Source organism: Myotis nattereri, assembly GCF_964212035.1.
Source record: "Myotis nattereri genome assembly, chromosome: 7".
Lineage (NCBI taxonomy): Eukaryota > Metazoa > Chordata > Mammalia > Chiroptera > Vespertilionidae > Myotis > Myotis nattereri.
Window position 1 is genome coordinate 16003211 of NC_138082.1, and position 18010 is coordinate 16021220.

The 18010-nt window shown below is 35.8% G+C and overlaps 1 protein-coding gene across 1 annotated transcript in view; it reads right to left on the reverse strand.

The window, feature by feature from the left end:
• Positions 1 to 689: 689 nt before the first annotated feature.
• The window catches only part of ACADL (acyl-CoA dehydrogenase long chain), a 38968-nt gene continuing 21647 nt past the window's right edge, over positions 690 to 18010 (reverse strand). The window contains exons 8-11 of the mRNA XM_081095232.1: positions 17131 to 17244; positions 9278 to 9405; positions 6736 to 6822; positions 690 to 1928 (exon numbers count right to left, since the gene is read on the reverse strand). Coding sequence (XP_080951358.1) covers positions 1835 to 1928; positions 6736 to 6822; positions 9278 to 9405; positions 17131 to 17244 — 423 coding nt within the window. The 3' untranslated portion in view covers positions 690 to 1834. The remainder of the gene's footprint in view (positions 1929 to 6735; positions 6823 to 9277; positions 9406 to 17130; positions 17245 to 18010) is intronic.

The window sequence follows — 18010 nt, forward strand, 5'->3', positions numbered from 1 at the left end:
CAATAGGCCAATTTGCAAAGAAAAGTAAAAATAAGTGTACATAGTGTAAGTGCTAGCAGGTGTTAAGCCATAGAATCAGGCCCTTGAGACTGTAGTTTCTACAGTTCTTTAGATTATATGAGCTACTCCCCAACCTTTTCAGCTAGCACACTCAAGTTTTCGCTTGGGATGGTGTGAATTGGGTTTCTTTTGTAATTTGCACCTGAAAGAATCCTAAGTTAAATAAATTTCCCAGGGCCCAGTGGCTCCTAAATGACAGGGTTATCATTCAAACTCAGTCTGTCTACTTCTACATGGCAGAGTTTTTCTACTATGCCAATTTACTTTGTATCCTAAAGGTGTTGTATTCCTAAAATATAGTTTTGTTTAAGACTGAGAAAGAAAAGGAAAGGCGCTGAGGTGAGGAGCTTGGTCTATCTGATTCTATACTGTTTCCTGGTGGCATGAGGGAGGTGAAAGCTGCAAATACAGTAATATCTAATAAAATATTATTTTAGCTCATTTTGGTGTTTAATGCATATCATTAATGCAAGCTGGCAATCATACAAACTTCCACCCAAGCACAAATCAAAGGTGTATAATTCCAGGAATGGTATCCAAGTATTTTCTCTCCCCTCTGCTCTAGCAAGTCTGTAAAGATTGCATTAAAAATAATGTTTAAATAAATAAATTACAACAACACCAAGAATACATATATTTGTTTCCATTTACAAACTACTTTATTCACGGTTTCACCAGTATATGCAAAGAAAAACAAGTACTGAAATGATGCTAACAGTTTACAAATTAAATTAATGGCTTATTTTTTGATAAGAATTACTTTTATGTCTCAAGTCAAATGTTTCCTCCCTTTCCTATTTTAAATGTTTACTTTATTTCTCTTACTGCATTTATGATTTGAAATTATCTTGTTTATTTACTTCTTACATTATTTATTATAACTTGTTTCTTCATTTTTTAGTAGGAGTCTTGCCAGTTTTATTTGTCATCATATTTTTAACAGCCTGGCATATAAGAGACATGAAGTATTCATTAAATTAACTTAAAAAGCACACTCTTCCAAAATAAAAGTCACTGTTTTGATACTGATAAAATGTACCAATAGCTTAAATCTAAAGGATGGTGGATTCTTCTGTGTCCTCCTACAAAACTGGGCTGGAATTCTGTTGCAAGCCCAGGTGTCAGCAGATGAGAACAAACAGCATTCTCCAATGGGGTTAGGCAAAGGCTTAGCTGAGTCCTAAGAAGGCTTCCTGATTCAACTAGAGCAGCTCTTCATTTATCAGCATTTTACAGGGACTCTGCATGAGCTTTTGTTTGAAGAACGGGTTCCATTACTTAAAAACAGGATCTTGGGGTAGGTGGTAGAATTCTACTGTTCTAGGAAATTTGGACCAAAAAATAGTTGAAATTATTTACAATTCTAAATTATATTTTTTCCCTTTTAAAGTAAATGTGCTGTAAGTACTATTAATGTTTTTGTAGTATAATAACAAAATTACTTCTGCCTCAATTTTAAAGATTTAAGCAATTATGCTTTATTAGAATTTTAGGGGAAAGTGAGGCACTAAGGCTTCTAGAATCAGAAAAATCTTCACCTTTTAGCTATGTAAAAAATTATAAAAGTTAACCTTATGTTGAAGAATTTTAGAATCTTTGGATTCAAATATTTCTTCTTTCTTTGTGTTAATCTTATATTTACATTTGACTTTTTTTCTATAAGACAGCATATGAAGACATGTTTAGTATTTCCACCCTGTCCAGGTTGCATTTTATCTTGAGTAGATTTAAAACCAGATTAGTTGTAATAGGATTCCAGGATGTGGGCAGATGTCTATTTGTCTCGGACGATGTCTCTTGCAATCAGCTCCTTCATTATTTCATTGGTACCACCATAGATTGGTTGAACTCGGGCATCCACGTAAGCTCTGGATAAATCAGAAGATGATTGAATGACTAAAGATATTAGAAATTATACATTTTGTCTTACGATGTAACTCTTAATTACTTTAAGGTATTCAATTAATGAAATCCAAGTAATACATGTTTTTCATAATTACTTTTTTCCAGTATGGCCTTCATCCTTGACTGGTATAATTATCAAATTCTATTAAGATAGTAATCACCTGTATAGCTTTGTTTTAGTTTGCTTAAAGAGGTTACAAATTCAAAGTAACATCTATAAGTTTGTTTTAATTTAATTTTGTAAAATTCAGCACATATAATAGCATTCTAAAAGAGGGCATTTTAGATAGATATTGATAGAATGTTTTAATTTCTTGTTATCTTTCATTATTCCCAAAGAAGTTGAAATCCACTGGTTTCATAGAAAACAAAAGAGAAAATACATATTCTCTAACATTCTACCACTGCTGCTGCCATCAGGGGTATAAACTGATGCTGTAGAAAATATTACTTCCCACAAAGTTAACAAGTAACTTATTTTTTTGGAAATGGTTAATAGTCACTCCAGTGGTGTCTGAGGTTAAAATACTGAGTGTCTGAGTCCACTAGAATGTGCGCGCGTGCGCGTACAAACACACACACACACACACACACACAGTTATAAAAAATTCACTTTTGGTAGGCATGACCGTAACCATGACACTGTATAGTTGTTTTTACCTGTTCTCTCAGCTCTGGGGGCAGAGAGAATAAATATTATATTGTTTTCCAGCTAAAGGAACTGAGGTACAGAGAAGTTAATACATTTACTATTTAATGGGCAAATAGATAATTGGCAGACTGCAATGAGAAGGTAGGTATCCTGCAAGTATCTTTTTTATTATATCACAATAGTTTCATTGACTCAGGCATATAGGACTAGTTATTGAGCTTTGGACTTTCCTAGTAGAGAAATTCAATGGCATTTCTTTTTCAAGCACAAAATCTTTTTTTAAAAATTGAAATTTGAAATGTGCTAGCTCTCTAGGAACATGACCAATTCTGTATTTATCCTTCTTCATGCTTATCATAGGGCCCTGCAAAGAGTAAGCACTCAGTAAATACTGACTGAGTTGATTTATTGTATTACAAAGGAATTTTAGTGTCTCCATACCAACTTTCTGAAGAAACTTGAAATCTGGAGACATTAGTGTTTTCAAATATATATTTTTTTCTTTTGAACACATTCCACTGTTGCCTGCAAAATCCAGCCCTTGCATTTAGAGGGCCTGCCTAGCATTTCAATCTACTTCAGCAACCTCAATGCTTTCAGACATTTTTGGTCTGGGTTGGTCTTTTTTTTTTTTTTTTTTTTCACATTACAGAAGTTCCAATGGAATTGGTAATGACAAGAGATCAGTAGACCTTTTTATAGGTTACTAATTAAATTCAGTCATCAACTAGAATTAACAGGGAAAGACAGCAGAATAAATGTTTAACCACATAAATGTCGAAGCTCTGTATCCCAGGCTGCTCTTCCTAGCATGGCAGGGAATCTTGAAATGGCAGAGAGTAAGCCTCACTTCTCACAGGCCCCAGGCCTAATGGGTAAGACTGAAGTAATTCATGCTAAAGAGCAGTTATTTAAAAACAAACCAATGAAATGAAATAAAACAAAAAAGCACCTCTTTTATTTGTGAAACCAAGATTCAGACACACACACACACACACACACACACACACACACACACACACACAATATAGCTTAATCTGAGGACATAAGAAACACAAATAGAATGATTTTTTCCCCTATTAAATCACAGTCTGTACACATCCACATACTGCCTACGGTTTCTCATTAAGTTTTTTGATATTATCTATTATGTTCTCTCTTGCTATTTTATATTAAAAAATTCCTTCCCTATGTCTTGGGAAGAAAAATAGCAGTCTCGTTGAACATTTCCAGGGATTTCAAATATGAAGCCATCCAGCTGCAGTGTTTGCTTGCTACTGGTCTGAAGGAATAGCCTTTTGGGCCATGTACGTAGTTCACTCCTCTTCACCTCATCGGCCTTCCTCAGAACCCAAACTAAACCAGACAAACACCGAGCTACCACTTGTCTTCTTGCCCAGCAGTGACAGCTGCTGCACAATTGAGTAGAAAAATACACACACCCATTATTATTCTACTTTCCTAGCTTAGTGAATATTGGAAATGGACTAATATTGTGAGTAAAACATGAAAATGTACAGGAAAAATTTCAGTAATGATTTAATTTGTGCTAGCATAATTCAGTGTTTACTTTTGATTTCATGACAATGCAAAGTAAAAAAATAAATAAATAAATCTGTGTTGGATTAAGACTTGTTTGAAGTAGTTCTAAAAGGATCTACTGAAATCCAAACCCAAGGATTGATTTAAAAAAAATTGTTTAGCTACTTCATGCCCAGTCCCAAGAAAGGAAAAAGCCCTACTTATTGCTGAGATTTTATAAAAGGTTATAAATTATATACATCCTGTGATTAAAGCTTTACAAGCTGCCCAATGGCTACAGAAAATTAGTAAATTATATCTATGCCGAAGCTTCTGTTCTTAATGTAACTTTAATAAAATGTTTATTTTCCTCGTTAAGGACTAAAAGTATATCAAATGTTTTCAATTATGCTTGCCAAAATGATGCATTTGAAAGTCAGTTTGAATGCTAATTTGATAATTTCCCCTTTACATATCTGTATTTAGATTAAAATTAGAAAAGGTTTTTAGAAGTCCATAGCTTTCCCATTCTCTGATTCAAAACTAAATTTGACTTCTCTTGAGACAGCAGAAACTTCCTCGGGAAAATTTTATAAGCTGAAAATATTGCTAAATAAGAGGAGAATATATTTTCTAGAGTGGTGAGAATTGCCAGGGAGAGATTATTGAGGCAAAGATTTATGGAAAGAAGGAAAGAATAAATTATGAGATTATGAAATAGAGGAAGAAATATAGAAAAGGATGCTGCCTTATTGATAAATTGGTATTGCTTTGAACTTATAGCAAGGATATTCATATGTAATGCCATCATTTAAATTATTTTAGTTTGAAGGAAATAAAATTTCTATTTGGAAAAAAATACTTTCATTTTTTTTAGAGAAAAATAATCAAATATTTAAGATATGAAAACTTAAATTCTTTTCATACGCAGGCTGATTTTTCTGTAGGGTCTTTCCTCTTTTTCTAATTTAAAAAAAGTGACATTTCCATAGAAGAAATATAATTGACCAACAGGTATATATATGAAAAAACGCTAACGTCACTAACCATCAGGGGAATGCAAATCAAAATCACAATTAGAAATCGCCTCAAATATTGACAAGGATGTAGAGAAACTGGAACTTTGCCTATGGTTGTAGGGAAATGCAAAATGGTACAGCTGCTATGAAAACAGCATAATGGTTCCTCAAAACATTAAATAAAACTACCATATGATCCAGAAATCCCACTTGTAGGAATTTATTCAAAAGAATTGAAATCAGGACCTGCAGGCAATACTAGCACTCACACGTCCAATGCAGTATTATTCACAGTAGCCAAGAAGTGGAAACAGCTTGACTGTTCCTGGACAGATAAATGGGTAAAGAAAATGTAGTGTATACATATAGTAGAATACTATTCAACCTTAAAAACAGGAAACTCAGCAGCATGTGATAATTTGGAAGGACCTTGAAGACTTCTGCTTAGTGAAATAAGCCAGTCACAGAACGACAAATACCACACTGATTCCACCTATATGAGTTATCTAAAATCCACAGACTCAATAAGGAATCTTGGTTGCCAGGGACTAAGGGGAGGGGAAGATGGAAAGTTACTAATAATGGGCTTAAAATTTCAATTAAGCAAGATGAATAAGCTCTAGAGGTCCATACTGCAACATTGTACCTATAGCTTACAATACACTATAGTACACTCAAAAATTGGTGAAGTGCCTGGCCGGTGCAGCTCAGTGGTTGAGTGTCAACCCAGGAACCAAGAGGTCACCGGTTTGATTCCTGGTCGGGGCACATGCTGGGGTTTCAGGTCCATTGCCAGTAGGGGATGTTTCAGGTCTATGATGTTTCTCTCTCATCAATGTTTCTATCTCTCTCTCTCCCTTCCTCTCTCTCTCTCAAAATCAATAAAAAAAATTTGTGAAGAGAGTAGATCTCATCTTAAGTGTTCTTAAAATGGTAAAATAAAATAAAATAATTAATAGTCAATGCAAATTAAAGGAAGAATGACAACTTTTTTTTTTACCCATTAGATTAGCACAAAGTTTAAAAGACAGTAACATTCATAGCTTAGGAGGAAAGTCATCGGTCTTTGTTCATTTAAGTATGAGTTGCTACTACCTGGAGGAAATAATCTGGAAATTATAAACATTTAAAATATGCATACTTTTGAACTTGCAATACTACTTTTGAGACTCTGTCTTGTTACAATAGAAAACACATGTATCTAAGATACATGTAATAAGGTGTTTGTTGTTGCATTGTTTATCAGAGTAACAAACGGAAAAATAACCTGAATAATTGTGGTTAATCTATAAAATATAACATATTACGTAACAATTTCAAAAGTGATATTAGTCCTGAATAAGAATTCAAATAAAGCCAAGCTTTATGCTTTAGGATACTGCTCTCTTCACTTCCTTTAAAAATGACAAAATCCTCGGGGTGAGCCAATAACAGAATGCTGTTCCATCTGCTTGAATACACTCTGTAGTCAGTTGAAAAATGAAGACTTTGCACCTTCTTTCCTTCAGTGTACAAAGTTCAGTAATTTCCCTTTTTCTTCACATTGGCAGAGGAGTGTAACAGAACAGTCATACTCACTTTGCAATTGGGTACTCCCACATGTATCCCCAACCGCCATGGAGCTGCACGCAGTCATAAGCCACACTGTTCTGTAACTCAGATGCCCTAGATGAACAAAATAAAAAACAGAAATGGAATATTTGAAATGGATTTGCATGAGGTGCTTCACAATCAGGAAACAAGTTATTTATCAAATGCATACATTTATCGAACAATTAAAAGTAGGCATATAGCCCACCAGAGATATAATTGTAATTGTGTATAAATTACACATGAAATAAATCTCAGGAGAATTTTCACATAATGAATACCTTCTTCATCAATTATATTTTTGGCTGAGTTTTTGTTAAAGCTATAAACAAAATGTGGAAAGCATAGACGATTAGGTTTTGGCCACTTTATGCCTGAGAGGGATATAGTAAAAACTTGAAGTTGGTCCACTTTATTTAGATTCTCTATATGATCTAAGTCAGGGGTCCTCAAACTACGGCCCGCGAGCCACATGCAAATACAAATATTGTATTTGTTCCCGTTTTGTTTTTTTACTTCAAAATAAGATATGTGGCCAAAACCGGTTTGGCTCAGTGGATAGAGCGTCGGCCTGTGGACTGAAAGGTCCCAGGTTCGATTCCGGTCAAGGGCATGTACCTGGGTTGCGGGCACATCCCCAGTGGGGGATGTGCAGGAGGCGGCTGATCGATGTTTCTCATCGATGTTTCTGACTATCTCTCTCCCTTCCTCTCTGTAAAAAATCAATAAAATATATTTAAAAAAAAAATAAGATATGTGCAGTGTGCACAGGAATTTGTTCATAGTTTTTTTTAAAAAACTATAGTCCGGCCCTCCAACGGTCTGAGGGACAGTGAACTGGCCCCCCGTTTAAAAAGTTTGAGGACCCCTGATCTAAGTTAACAGTATAATTATACAATTACCTATTTCCTTTTGTCTTTGAATTATGTCATAACCCCCTACCCCCAAAATGTCACTTCCTACCTTAACGCTACTAGTCTGAATTCAAATAATTGTGGAAAAATTTTTTTTAGGGTTTTCAGAAATAAACTGAAAGTAAAAATGAAAGCCTAAGGAGGGTTCACTACTGTTAAAGTGCATGTTATCATATAGGAAACTTATTAAAGATTATGTAGGAATTATTGTCCTTGAGACAATATGAAATACTTGAGAAATATTCTTTTCTGATCTTATCACAATAATTTCAACTATCATTAAAGGGTTTTTATTCATCTTAACATAAAAGATCAGTTAGTTCAGAATTACTTTCAAAATATTTTTCAGTAGTGTGAAACAAAGCAAAGGTAAGCATGGACACATTTTCCTATTAAAAATAATTTTTAACTCCAATAGGACAGGTGAGGATGTTCCCAAGAAATACAATAATGGTATAATGATTAATAGACAAGACTCAAGGGTAATAATATTTGGAATTCTATACATTTTTGTATTTGGTAAGTACTTCAGTGAACTATTTACCAGACTATAACTAGTTGCTTACTCTGCTACAAGATGAAATGCCATATGTTTATGCGTCTGTAAACCCGGTGTTTTCAAGGACAGTGAAGTCCATAATTATCCAAATATCTCTTTTCTGAAAATACCTAAAGCTATTTTTACACTTTTTAAACTAACAAGAAACTTGCTGTAAATGTCTCCCCTTCCCAAAGTGCAAGTTCCTAGTAATTCCACCTCAATTTCAACCTGGCAATTTTATTATTTTGGAATCATTACAGAAAGCACTGTTCTGTATGTTTTCCCATTCTACTTCTGACTGAACTGAACACAAGTTAATGAATAATGACAGGAATTTTTTCTAGGTTATTTTGGGCTAATGAGATGTGAGAATGTTTGCTTTTAAAACAGAGACCAAACCCATGTCCAGACTCTGATTTAAACTATGTTCTTGCATCATAAAGTATACAGAAGCCTTGTAGGAATCTTTTTTCAATCAACTCACCTTTAATACCATTGCTAATCAACTTTAGCACAAATGAAAGTCTTTCTGAACATAATAGGATATTCTTTCCTTTCACTTAATAGAGCATGTACAAGTTTTGAGTGGACAGTCAATTCTTCAGAAATTTTTCTTTGATCTGAAAACACCCTGAATAGGAAAATCCTGTCCAAGCTACTCATTTCACAGATATCAAAATGTTGTCTCAAAAAAAAATTAATGATTGTTATTTAATGAAAGAACTGTGACTCTTTAGGACTTCAAGTTTTACTGTAAATTTTTGGTCTCACTATACTGACACTCTTCAGATAATTTTAAATTAAACTTAAATAAACTAATCAGTCATCCTACTTCAGTCTCTTAGTGCTTATTTTCAATGGCATGCTAAAAGTTAAATACCAACTCGAGTAATTTTTAGCATATTATAAGTAGGCTAGATGGAACCTTTCAGCATTTTTTATAAGGTGGTTCTTATTGCTAGCTTACATTGACTCAGCCTTCTTCCTTCAGGACCCTCCAGGCTGAGTTTAAACTTAAGAGAATTCCATAACAGTCTACACAAACACCACATTTTAATTACTGTAGCCTGCATACCAGTATTTCGCCATGGAAGCCGAGGCAGAGTCCAGACGTTTTGCTTCATGCAGCTGGATACAGCTGTCCACAAAAGCTCTGGTTACACAAATGTGTGTTTTTAATTCTGCTAGTTTATGCTGCACCGTCTTGAGTTGAAAGGAAATGAAGAATAAAATGAGCATGGTAGAAAAGCATGTTTTGAGTTACCTAGTACATCAAACATAATATAATAGAAGATTGTTAGAGCAAAACAAAAGTGGAATTACTGGGTTGTGTGTTTTTCTTTCCTTCAACAAAAAACAAGCATATGTTTACAAAAGAGCTTAAATTTAAATGCTGCTGTATTTCAATGCTAAGGAAACTTGTAAGAAAAAGATGCAAAAATAAATACATAATTATCTGATGTCTTAGATGAAAAAGTTTTAGACCATGTAGGGAAGCTTCTTGAAAACAGCATGACTGATGGGTGAGCACCATCTTGTGGTACAGTCCTGTAGGTACAGCTGCTGAAAAAACGTATTTTCCTCTGGAATCTAAACCCATGAAGACATTTTCTCTATTAGTGAAATTAAGTAATCACATTCCTCTATTTTGCTTCTTTACCTTGGAAAAAAATAAAGTAACAAGCTGGAGTGACAACATACAAAATATTATTTTATATTGCAAAATATTTACTCTAGATCTGTAAAATGCAATAAAAGAAAAGAACTAAAATCTCAAGAGATCAGAGTCCAGTACCCTCAACCTCTTCTGAATTCTCCCCACCCTTCTTCTTCTCTCTCTCAATAGCTTGTCTAGAAGAATCTCTAACTTGAATTAGATGGTCAGGAATTGTTAGCACTAATATACCTATATACCTTCTCCTGTTAGCCATAGACAACCAACAGTGCCCTTGAAAATCATCTCATCTAGACCATTCTCAATCATCTCAACTGCTCTCGCTTCAATCACCTTTTCTTGTATTCCTGACTCTTGGCTCCCACACCTTGAACTTTAAGTTTATATCTGGGCTCTTTACGCACCAACCCTTGAACCTCCTTCAGGAACTGGCTTAGATTTGAAATACTGGCTTTCTACTCCAAAAAAGGCACTGCATTAATTGGCCTCTTGGGTTCCAGGTCCAGCTATGGTCAGCTGGCTCCACCTTCCTTGTGGAAATTCAGATAGAAATAGAGTTCTGATCATTCTGCTGTGGAATATGTGAGTGAGACCTACACTGTGGCGAATTAAAGGCATGGAAGTTAGTGACACAGTGACTCAGTGAAACTTAAACTAGAAATTAAATGTACCCCACACTGGCAAGTCCAAAGTCATGACTGAGTTCTCAGAGGAAGGTTTTGGGGACCAGATTCTCAGAGGATGCTGCCTTTACTCCTGGTTACAGCAATTCTCAAACCATAAAACTAAACCTTTCAGGATAGCTGTGGTGGGGGAAGTTTGGGTACTTTACATTTCCGGAAAAGGGTAGAAAAGGAGTCTAATCAGACCCAGGACCAGGCAAGACCAGGGTGTGTCAGAGAGAGTAGGTACTCTGATGAACAGATTCCTTGTAAGTGTACCAACATAACGGCTGTGCTGAGGAAAAATCCAACTGACTGCCTTTCACTTAGCTTCACACCATCCTGTTCTAGAAACAGACAACGTGACTGGCATCTAACGATTCCAAAACCAAGCAGTCAGAAGGCTGATGACACACTTTTCCCACCTCTGTGCCTTGGACTCTAATTCAGAACATTTAAACCTTCTCATTCTTTCCATTATTTTTTCTATTTCTCTTTCTACTCGCTTAATTAAGCCAACTCCTTACCCTTTCATCAGCACAAAGTTTTCCACCCCCACCCCACATATCCGCATTTACTCATAGAAAATCTAAAGAGGAAACAAGGAATGAAAAAAGGTGGGGAAATACTCTTCTATGCGCTGAAAACAGATGAGGCTATGTTCCACAGAAATCCCTGAAACTCAGTTCGAAGCCTGCTTCCATCTCAGTTCAGTGACCCTCCATTTGGAAAATAAGGGGGAACCTGACAAGTCTCAAGACACTTTTGCCCTATCCACCCCAGTGGGTGGCACGTTTGAGAATTTATGCACTATTTATAGGAGAGGATCAAGAACTCTAAGACCAATTCTCTCATATGAGAGCTGTTCCAATGGGAATGCTGGGAGCTTCCAGAGGCTGAAGTTAAATTTCAGACCAGTATGGGCTCATTTAGAATTCTGTGTCAGCGCATTCAGCGAGGTCCAGAGGTCTGAAGGAATGAATGCCTCCAGTGGTACATCATTCACTCTCCGGAGATACAGAGATTAAATATTTACCTGTTCTTGGCATTGAGTTGGGTGTTACTATTTGCTCTTTGCTTTTCAGACACTGTGTCATACTTTTAGAAATTATTCTCTAATGAACAGCAGTTACTAATTGTACCACACATTAGCAAGGTACTTTTTGTGAATGATCAACATGCTCATAGCAGTATTGTTTAACATTCATTAACAGTTGCTAATAGATAATATTGCAGCTAGCATTAAAAAAATTTCCTTAAGTTATTAAGTAGACCAGATAGAGTCTCTTTCAGACTTCTGAGTAAAAAAAAAAAAAAAATTCTTAGAATCATAGAATTGTGGAAATGGAAGACACCTTGGAAAGTTATCTAGCCCCAGTATTCCATTTAAACAACACCATTAGTTGAACTCTCATATGTTGTGCCTGAAATATAAAATATAACATCTTAGGTTTGCTATCTAATATTGTAGTTAATTAATCCTATACTCAAGATCTTAAGAACTGGATATTCGGTTTTTGGAGGAATGTGAGAAAGAAGTGTTGTTTTCTTCTCCTATTTCTTTTTCTAATACTTTGTGTCTTTAGAATCAAGAGCACATACCACCTAGGAAATAACTAAAGCTTGTGTTAAGAAAGAACACTGAATTTTCACTTCATTGAACATGGGTGAACATGTAGGAAGGGAAGGAAAAAGAATAAAGTCTATCTACCTTAAATTTCCGGGTAGTAAGACTAGTGCCTGAATTAAGAGTGTAGGTTCCGGAGTTAGAATATCTGTGTAATCTTGGGCAAGTTACTTAACCTCTCTATGCCTCAATCTCCTTATCTGTAAAATAAGGATAAATATAATAGTTATTATGCAGAGTTGCTGTGAAAAAAAAAATGAGACAATCCATTTAGCAATGTCTGGTACACAGGCACAATGCAAAATAATGACAAATGACAGTCATTATAATTATTGAATATCAGAATTTTACTGTTTTATTGTCTATTCCATGAAAAATCATAAGACAACATCAAATATGGAAAGTATGAATGAAATGAAATGGAAATCCTATAGCTACTTAAGTATGATAGATCTCCATCTTATAAAAAATTTATTGATTGATTTGAGAGAGAGAGACCAACTTGTAGTTTCATTTATTTACATATTCATTGGATGTGCCTGACCAGGGATCAAATCCTCAAACCTGGTATATCATAATGATGCTCCAACCAACTGAACTACCCGGATAAGACTAAATATGGTAGGTCTCCATCTTAAAAAGAAAACAAATTTTTGTGAAATGCATCCAAAAAGTCAGAGAGGATCAACATGTTCAAAATTCAAGGATAAAAAAGAGAAAGAAAACAGAATTGTTATGTGCTCATAAAATGACATTTGGCTAAGTATAATATGGCATTTAAAGGTCTTCTATTTCAATTTAATAACCAGAACCATAGTGTACCCAGCACTAGAATAGGCTGTGTAGGCATGTATTGGTCATTCATCTTCTCTGAATAGATTAAATTCCTAGATTCAATATGAAAATATTATTCAAATATATTTAGATAAAACAGAAAAATTAGAAGAAATATATCAGAATTCTCAAAACATACATTTACTTGGAAAATACTACTTGACAATAATATAGTGGTGGAAGCAGAATGCTACTTTTGAAACTACCTTTGAAAGAAGGCAACCAAAAAATGGCACCTGCTTTGAAAAGGATTAAAACTATTTCTTCTTTTTTTGGTATTTTACATATATATTACATATATATTAACAAATATTTCCTGCATATTTAAAATCCAGAAAATGTCAAAACACATTTAACATTCTTAGTTATACAATCTGGATAATATTATAGTCATCTTTGTTGTGATTTAATATGAATTCCATAAATATAGGAATTGTCTATTTCTAAGGGGATGGAAAATGTATCTATTTAGTTCATTTTTATTTTAATTTTATTTTTTTTGTTAATTCTCACCTGAGGATATTTTTTCCATTGATTTTTAGAGAGAGTGGAGGGGGAGAGACAGAGAGAGAGAAACATCAATGTGTGAGAGACACATTGATTGGTTGCCCCCCACATGAGCCATGACCAGGGCTGGGTATCAAGCCCACAATCGAGGCACATGTCCTTGACTAGAATAAAACTCCCGGGACCCTTCAGTCTGTAGGCTGATGCTCTATCCACTGAGCCAAACTGTCTAGGGTTTGAATGTGTTTGTTTTTTTTAAGATATATTTTATTGATTTTTTACAGAGAGGAAGGGAGAGGGACAGAGAGTTAGAAACATCTATGAGAGAGAAACATTGATGAGCTGCCTCCTGCACACCCTCTACTGGGGATGTGCCCACAACCAAGGTACATGCCCTTGACCGGAATCGAACATGGGACCTTTCAGTCCGTAGGCCGATGTTTTATTCACTAAGCCAAACCGGTCAGGGCTGAATGTTTTTAATAAGCATTTTTATGTGAAAGTGGTGGTGGCTGGATTTCAGAAGCAAATGACACTAATTCTATTTTGGGTAAAGCTGGGACAGTCACAGAGTGATTCCCAGTAGTATTACTCCCTTCGTATTGCTAGAAGTCTCCTGAGTGTGTACTTCCAGAGTCACACCTATGAAATTACATCTGAGCGCACAACCTTTCGAAGGCGATCAATAAATATTTTCTCAGTGAAACAACGGATGTTGGTGTTTTTCAGGGGGAGACTACTGGCATTTGAGTGAGAAATTAGTTGGTGATCTCTGAGTTACAGAATGTTTAACAACACTAGACTCCAGGGCTCACATCTCAAGTCTCTGTACTATCCTCCCTGACTCTTCTAAATGCCTGGGGAAGAGGGCAGTCATCGAGAATCATTAATATCAGTAAATCAGTGATACATAAATGAAAGGGAATATAAAGTATAATATCTAGGGAGGTCAAATCATACTGTTTTAAAAAATGTTGTCTTGACCAGGTGTGTGCCTTATGTTTACAAATTCAGAACAACTGTATTTAGAGCTGTTATCTCAATAAGGATGGAAAGACATATTTTTAGAATGGGAAAATGTTAAGTTGATGAACATATAGGTAGCAAATAGGTCCCAAAATGACATAGAGTTTGTCCAACTGATAAAAAAGACTCCCTCTATTGGAACAAAATAGAGGAAGATATTAAATAAGGGGGTGGGGTGGGGCAGCTAATTTAACGAGAGCTTACTTTGCCAGACAATATTCTGAGCACTTCATGTATGTTACCTCATCTAGTGCTCATAGTAATCTATGGGGTGATATTACTCACATCTTACAAATAAGAAAATACTCTGAGAGAGATAATACAACTTGCCTAAACCACAGATATTTGAGGAGCTATGCTAAGATTTAACTGGATTCAGTAAATTTAACTGAATTTGCTTTCTATAATGTTGCTTCTAAAAAGCTACCATTGTGTTCATTTCTCCTTTTGCCTTCACAAGGCCTTTCAGCCAAGTCATTCTGTTATGGGGGATATATATGAAATCTTATGCTAACCAAGAAAATAACCTTCTTAATTAAATAACATATAATGAACAATGCATCTCGCCAAATCAGGGAAGAGTAGGTATACCTTAACACGAAGGCCCGGTTTGTCATGCCGGCCATAAATCACTAACAACCTTTTGAGCATATTACAGAAACTATCTTCAGGAAAGGAGGTTGACTCCAACAACCAGATGTTCTGGTTCAACCATAAAAACTGGACCTTCACTTGCCCGCTTTGAAAATAATCATCTGAATGGACTGATGCTAACTTATACATAGAGAACTTTCAACCCTCCTGCCCCTCATTTATTTGTTCTGCTTTCCCTATCCCTCCTGCTAAGAACCCTAGCCTGCACTGAGATGTTAAGATGGCCTTTGGGATGAGAGTCCCATCTTCTCAGGTTGCTGGCACTTGAATAAACTGTTTTCCTTCTTACCAGCACCTGTCTTAGGAGTTTGGCTTTCATTGCAGCAGGAAGCCATACCTGCATTCGGTTACAATTCTACTTAAAACTTTTCAAGTAGATTTCCAAATCCAGGTGTTTTCTTTTTGCTGATAAAATATTTCAACAATTGGACGACTGCATTGTTAATAAACTGTTCCTTCATATAAGGCAGCGGTTCTCAACCTGTGGGTTGTGACCCCTTTGGGGGTCGAACGACCCTTTCACAGGGGTTGCCTAAGACCATCGGAAAACACATATATATTTACATATTGTTTTTGTGATTAATCACTATGCTTTAATTATGTTCAATTTGTAACAATGAAATTGGGGGTCTCCACAACATGAGGAACTGTATTAAAGGGTCGCAGCATTAGGAAGGTTGAGAACCACTGATTTAAGGTGACACTTGAGGGTCTAAAATTTGATTGGAATATTTAGTGATTATGGCCACCATATACTGCATTCTTTTGAAAATACCTTAAAATACTGGCAAAACCCACACTTAATTAAACACCATCATCCACTTCCTCTGTGCTTGAACCTAGGCCGCTAAAACCTTCTAGAAAGGCTGATATACAAAAAATCAGAGAAGGTGCCCCTATAAATTCATGATCAGTAACTGGAATGGGTCCTCAACACTGCTAGCAGGCTCACCATATTTCTCTAGCTAGTTCTATTTTTCACTCTGAAGAGGGTATTTCAAACTTTCCTTACTCTCCTCCAACACTGGCATCCCCCATTTATTCACATCTTTTCCCCTTATTGTTATGTAAGGAAATGCAAGCCTTCAGAAGAGAGCTTTTGTAATTTTCTACCAGTAGAGCTGAACCCATGCCCACCCCTTCCTCTTTTCTTCCTGTTACAATGGAGGAAGCAACTCTCCTGTTGGGATGGGAAGGCCTATCTTTCCATGTGCTTTGGCACCCATATCCTTATACTTCCTCACAGATCCTGTGCAGTTAATTATATGGTCCATACCTACAATCTATCCCTCTTTAGTAAATCCTGTTTCTAGTTCTTAAAATATGCTCCAGCATTTTCATCCTAATAACAACAACAATAATCTCCAAATATCTCACCTGGCCCCAATATACCCTTCCCCTATTCCTTCCCCACCCTTTCTCTCCAATTAATATTCACAGCCAAACTCAGGAAAGAGTTGCCTGCCATCAGTATCTTTACTTCCTCATTTCCATTTACTCCTCTGGCATCACCTCCACATGAGTCCATTAATGGCCCTTACAAAATGACCTCCATATCATGTCCAGGGGGCACTCTTTGACCTTACTCATATTTTCCCTCCAAGTAGCCTTGGGCCTACTTCCTCCTACTTGAAGTTCTTTCTCTCAGCTTCTGTGATGCTTGCCTTATGAGCTGTCTCCTTTGTAGGTGTTCATTTTCAGTTGCCTTTGAAGGCTCTTCCCTTCCTATTTCACCTTTAAGTTCTGTAATATTTTTCTCAGGTTTCTGTCCTAGGACCTCTTCCTGTCTTACTGTCTACTCTCTCTCCCTCAATGATCTCATCCACTTCCATGGACTTTAATACCACCTGGATGAAAATTACTCTATATTTATGTTGAGCCTAGACCCATTTCAGAAGGGTAAATTGATATCATCTAATACTAAACCATGGCAACAGGCTTACCTGTATATGTGCAACTGTTTTCCCAAAAGCTTTTCTTTGTTTAACGTAGTCCCTGGTTTCTTCAAACATGAATTCACTGGCTGAAACTGCTATCTCGGCAATCAAAAGCCTTTCCTATAACCCAGAAATTAGGTCTTAAACGAGTGATTTTCACATGATTTCAATGATAATAAATCTCATAAGTAATCTTTATAAAACTCCAATTAACTTAGTTCTTAACTTTTTTATAAGAATATTTTGACATATCTGTAACAGATCCCTAAAGCAAACCCTTCATTTTTATGATTGATTTTCTTTACTATATATAGATATATATGTAATTTATTAAACTCCCTCTTCTTTCTATGTATCTATGAGAAAAGAAATTCTGAAGTTGTTGATTTTCATCTATTGATCTCTGAACAGCACATATCCTGCAATATTCGTGGAAAATAACATTTTAAAGTACATAGGTTAAATTCTGCCTATTAGCGTAAAAGCGTCCACAGTCAGTTAAATTCCATCTTGCTGGTGATTTTCATATTCCACTTCTGTGCCAGTGTTCCTCGCCCTGGTCTCAGTTTCATGTTTAGCCCATGCCGTGGCAGTTACTAGGCAGGTGCAGCCTCTTATGTAAGGCTCAATGATCACTCAGCCACTACACTCCAAAAACACAGGTGTGAGGGCGGATCCTATGTGGCTAAAACTATTTCATCTGAACTTAACATTTCCCCTTTAGATTCCCAGGTATTATTAAAAATCAACAACAAAAAACTACCAATGTTTTGGCTGATATTTCTTTGCAAAGGGATATAAATTCTTTTTCCCCCCTTCAGCATGTGAGTGAGAAGGCATAATCTACCCAGAAGGAACTTGGGATTGAAGTATACATGTAGGCAGC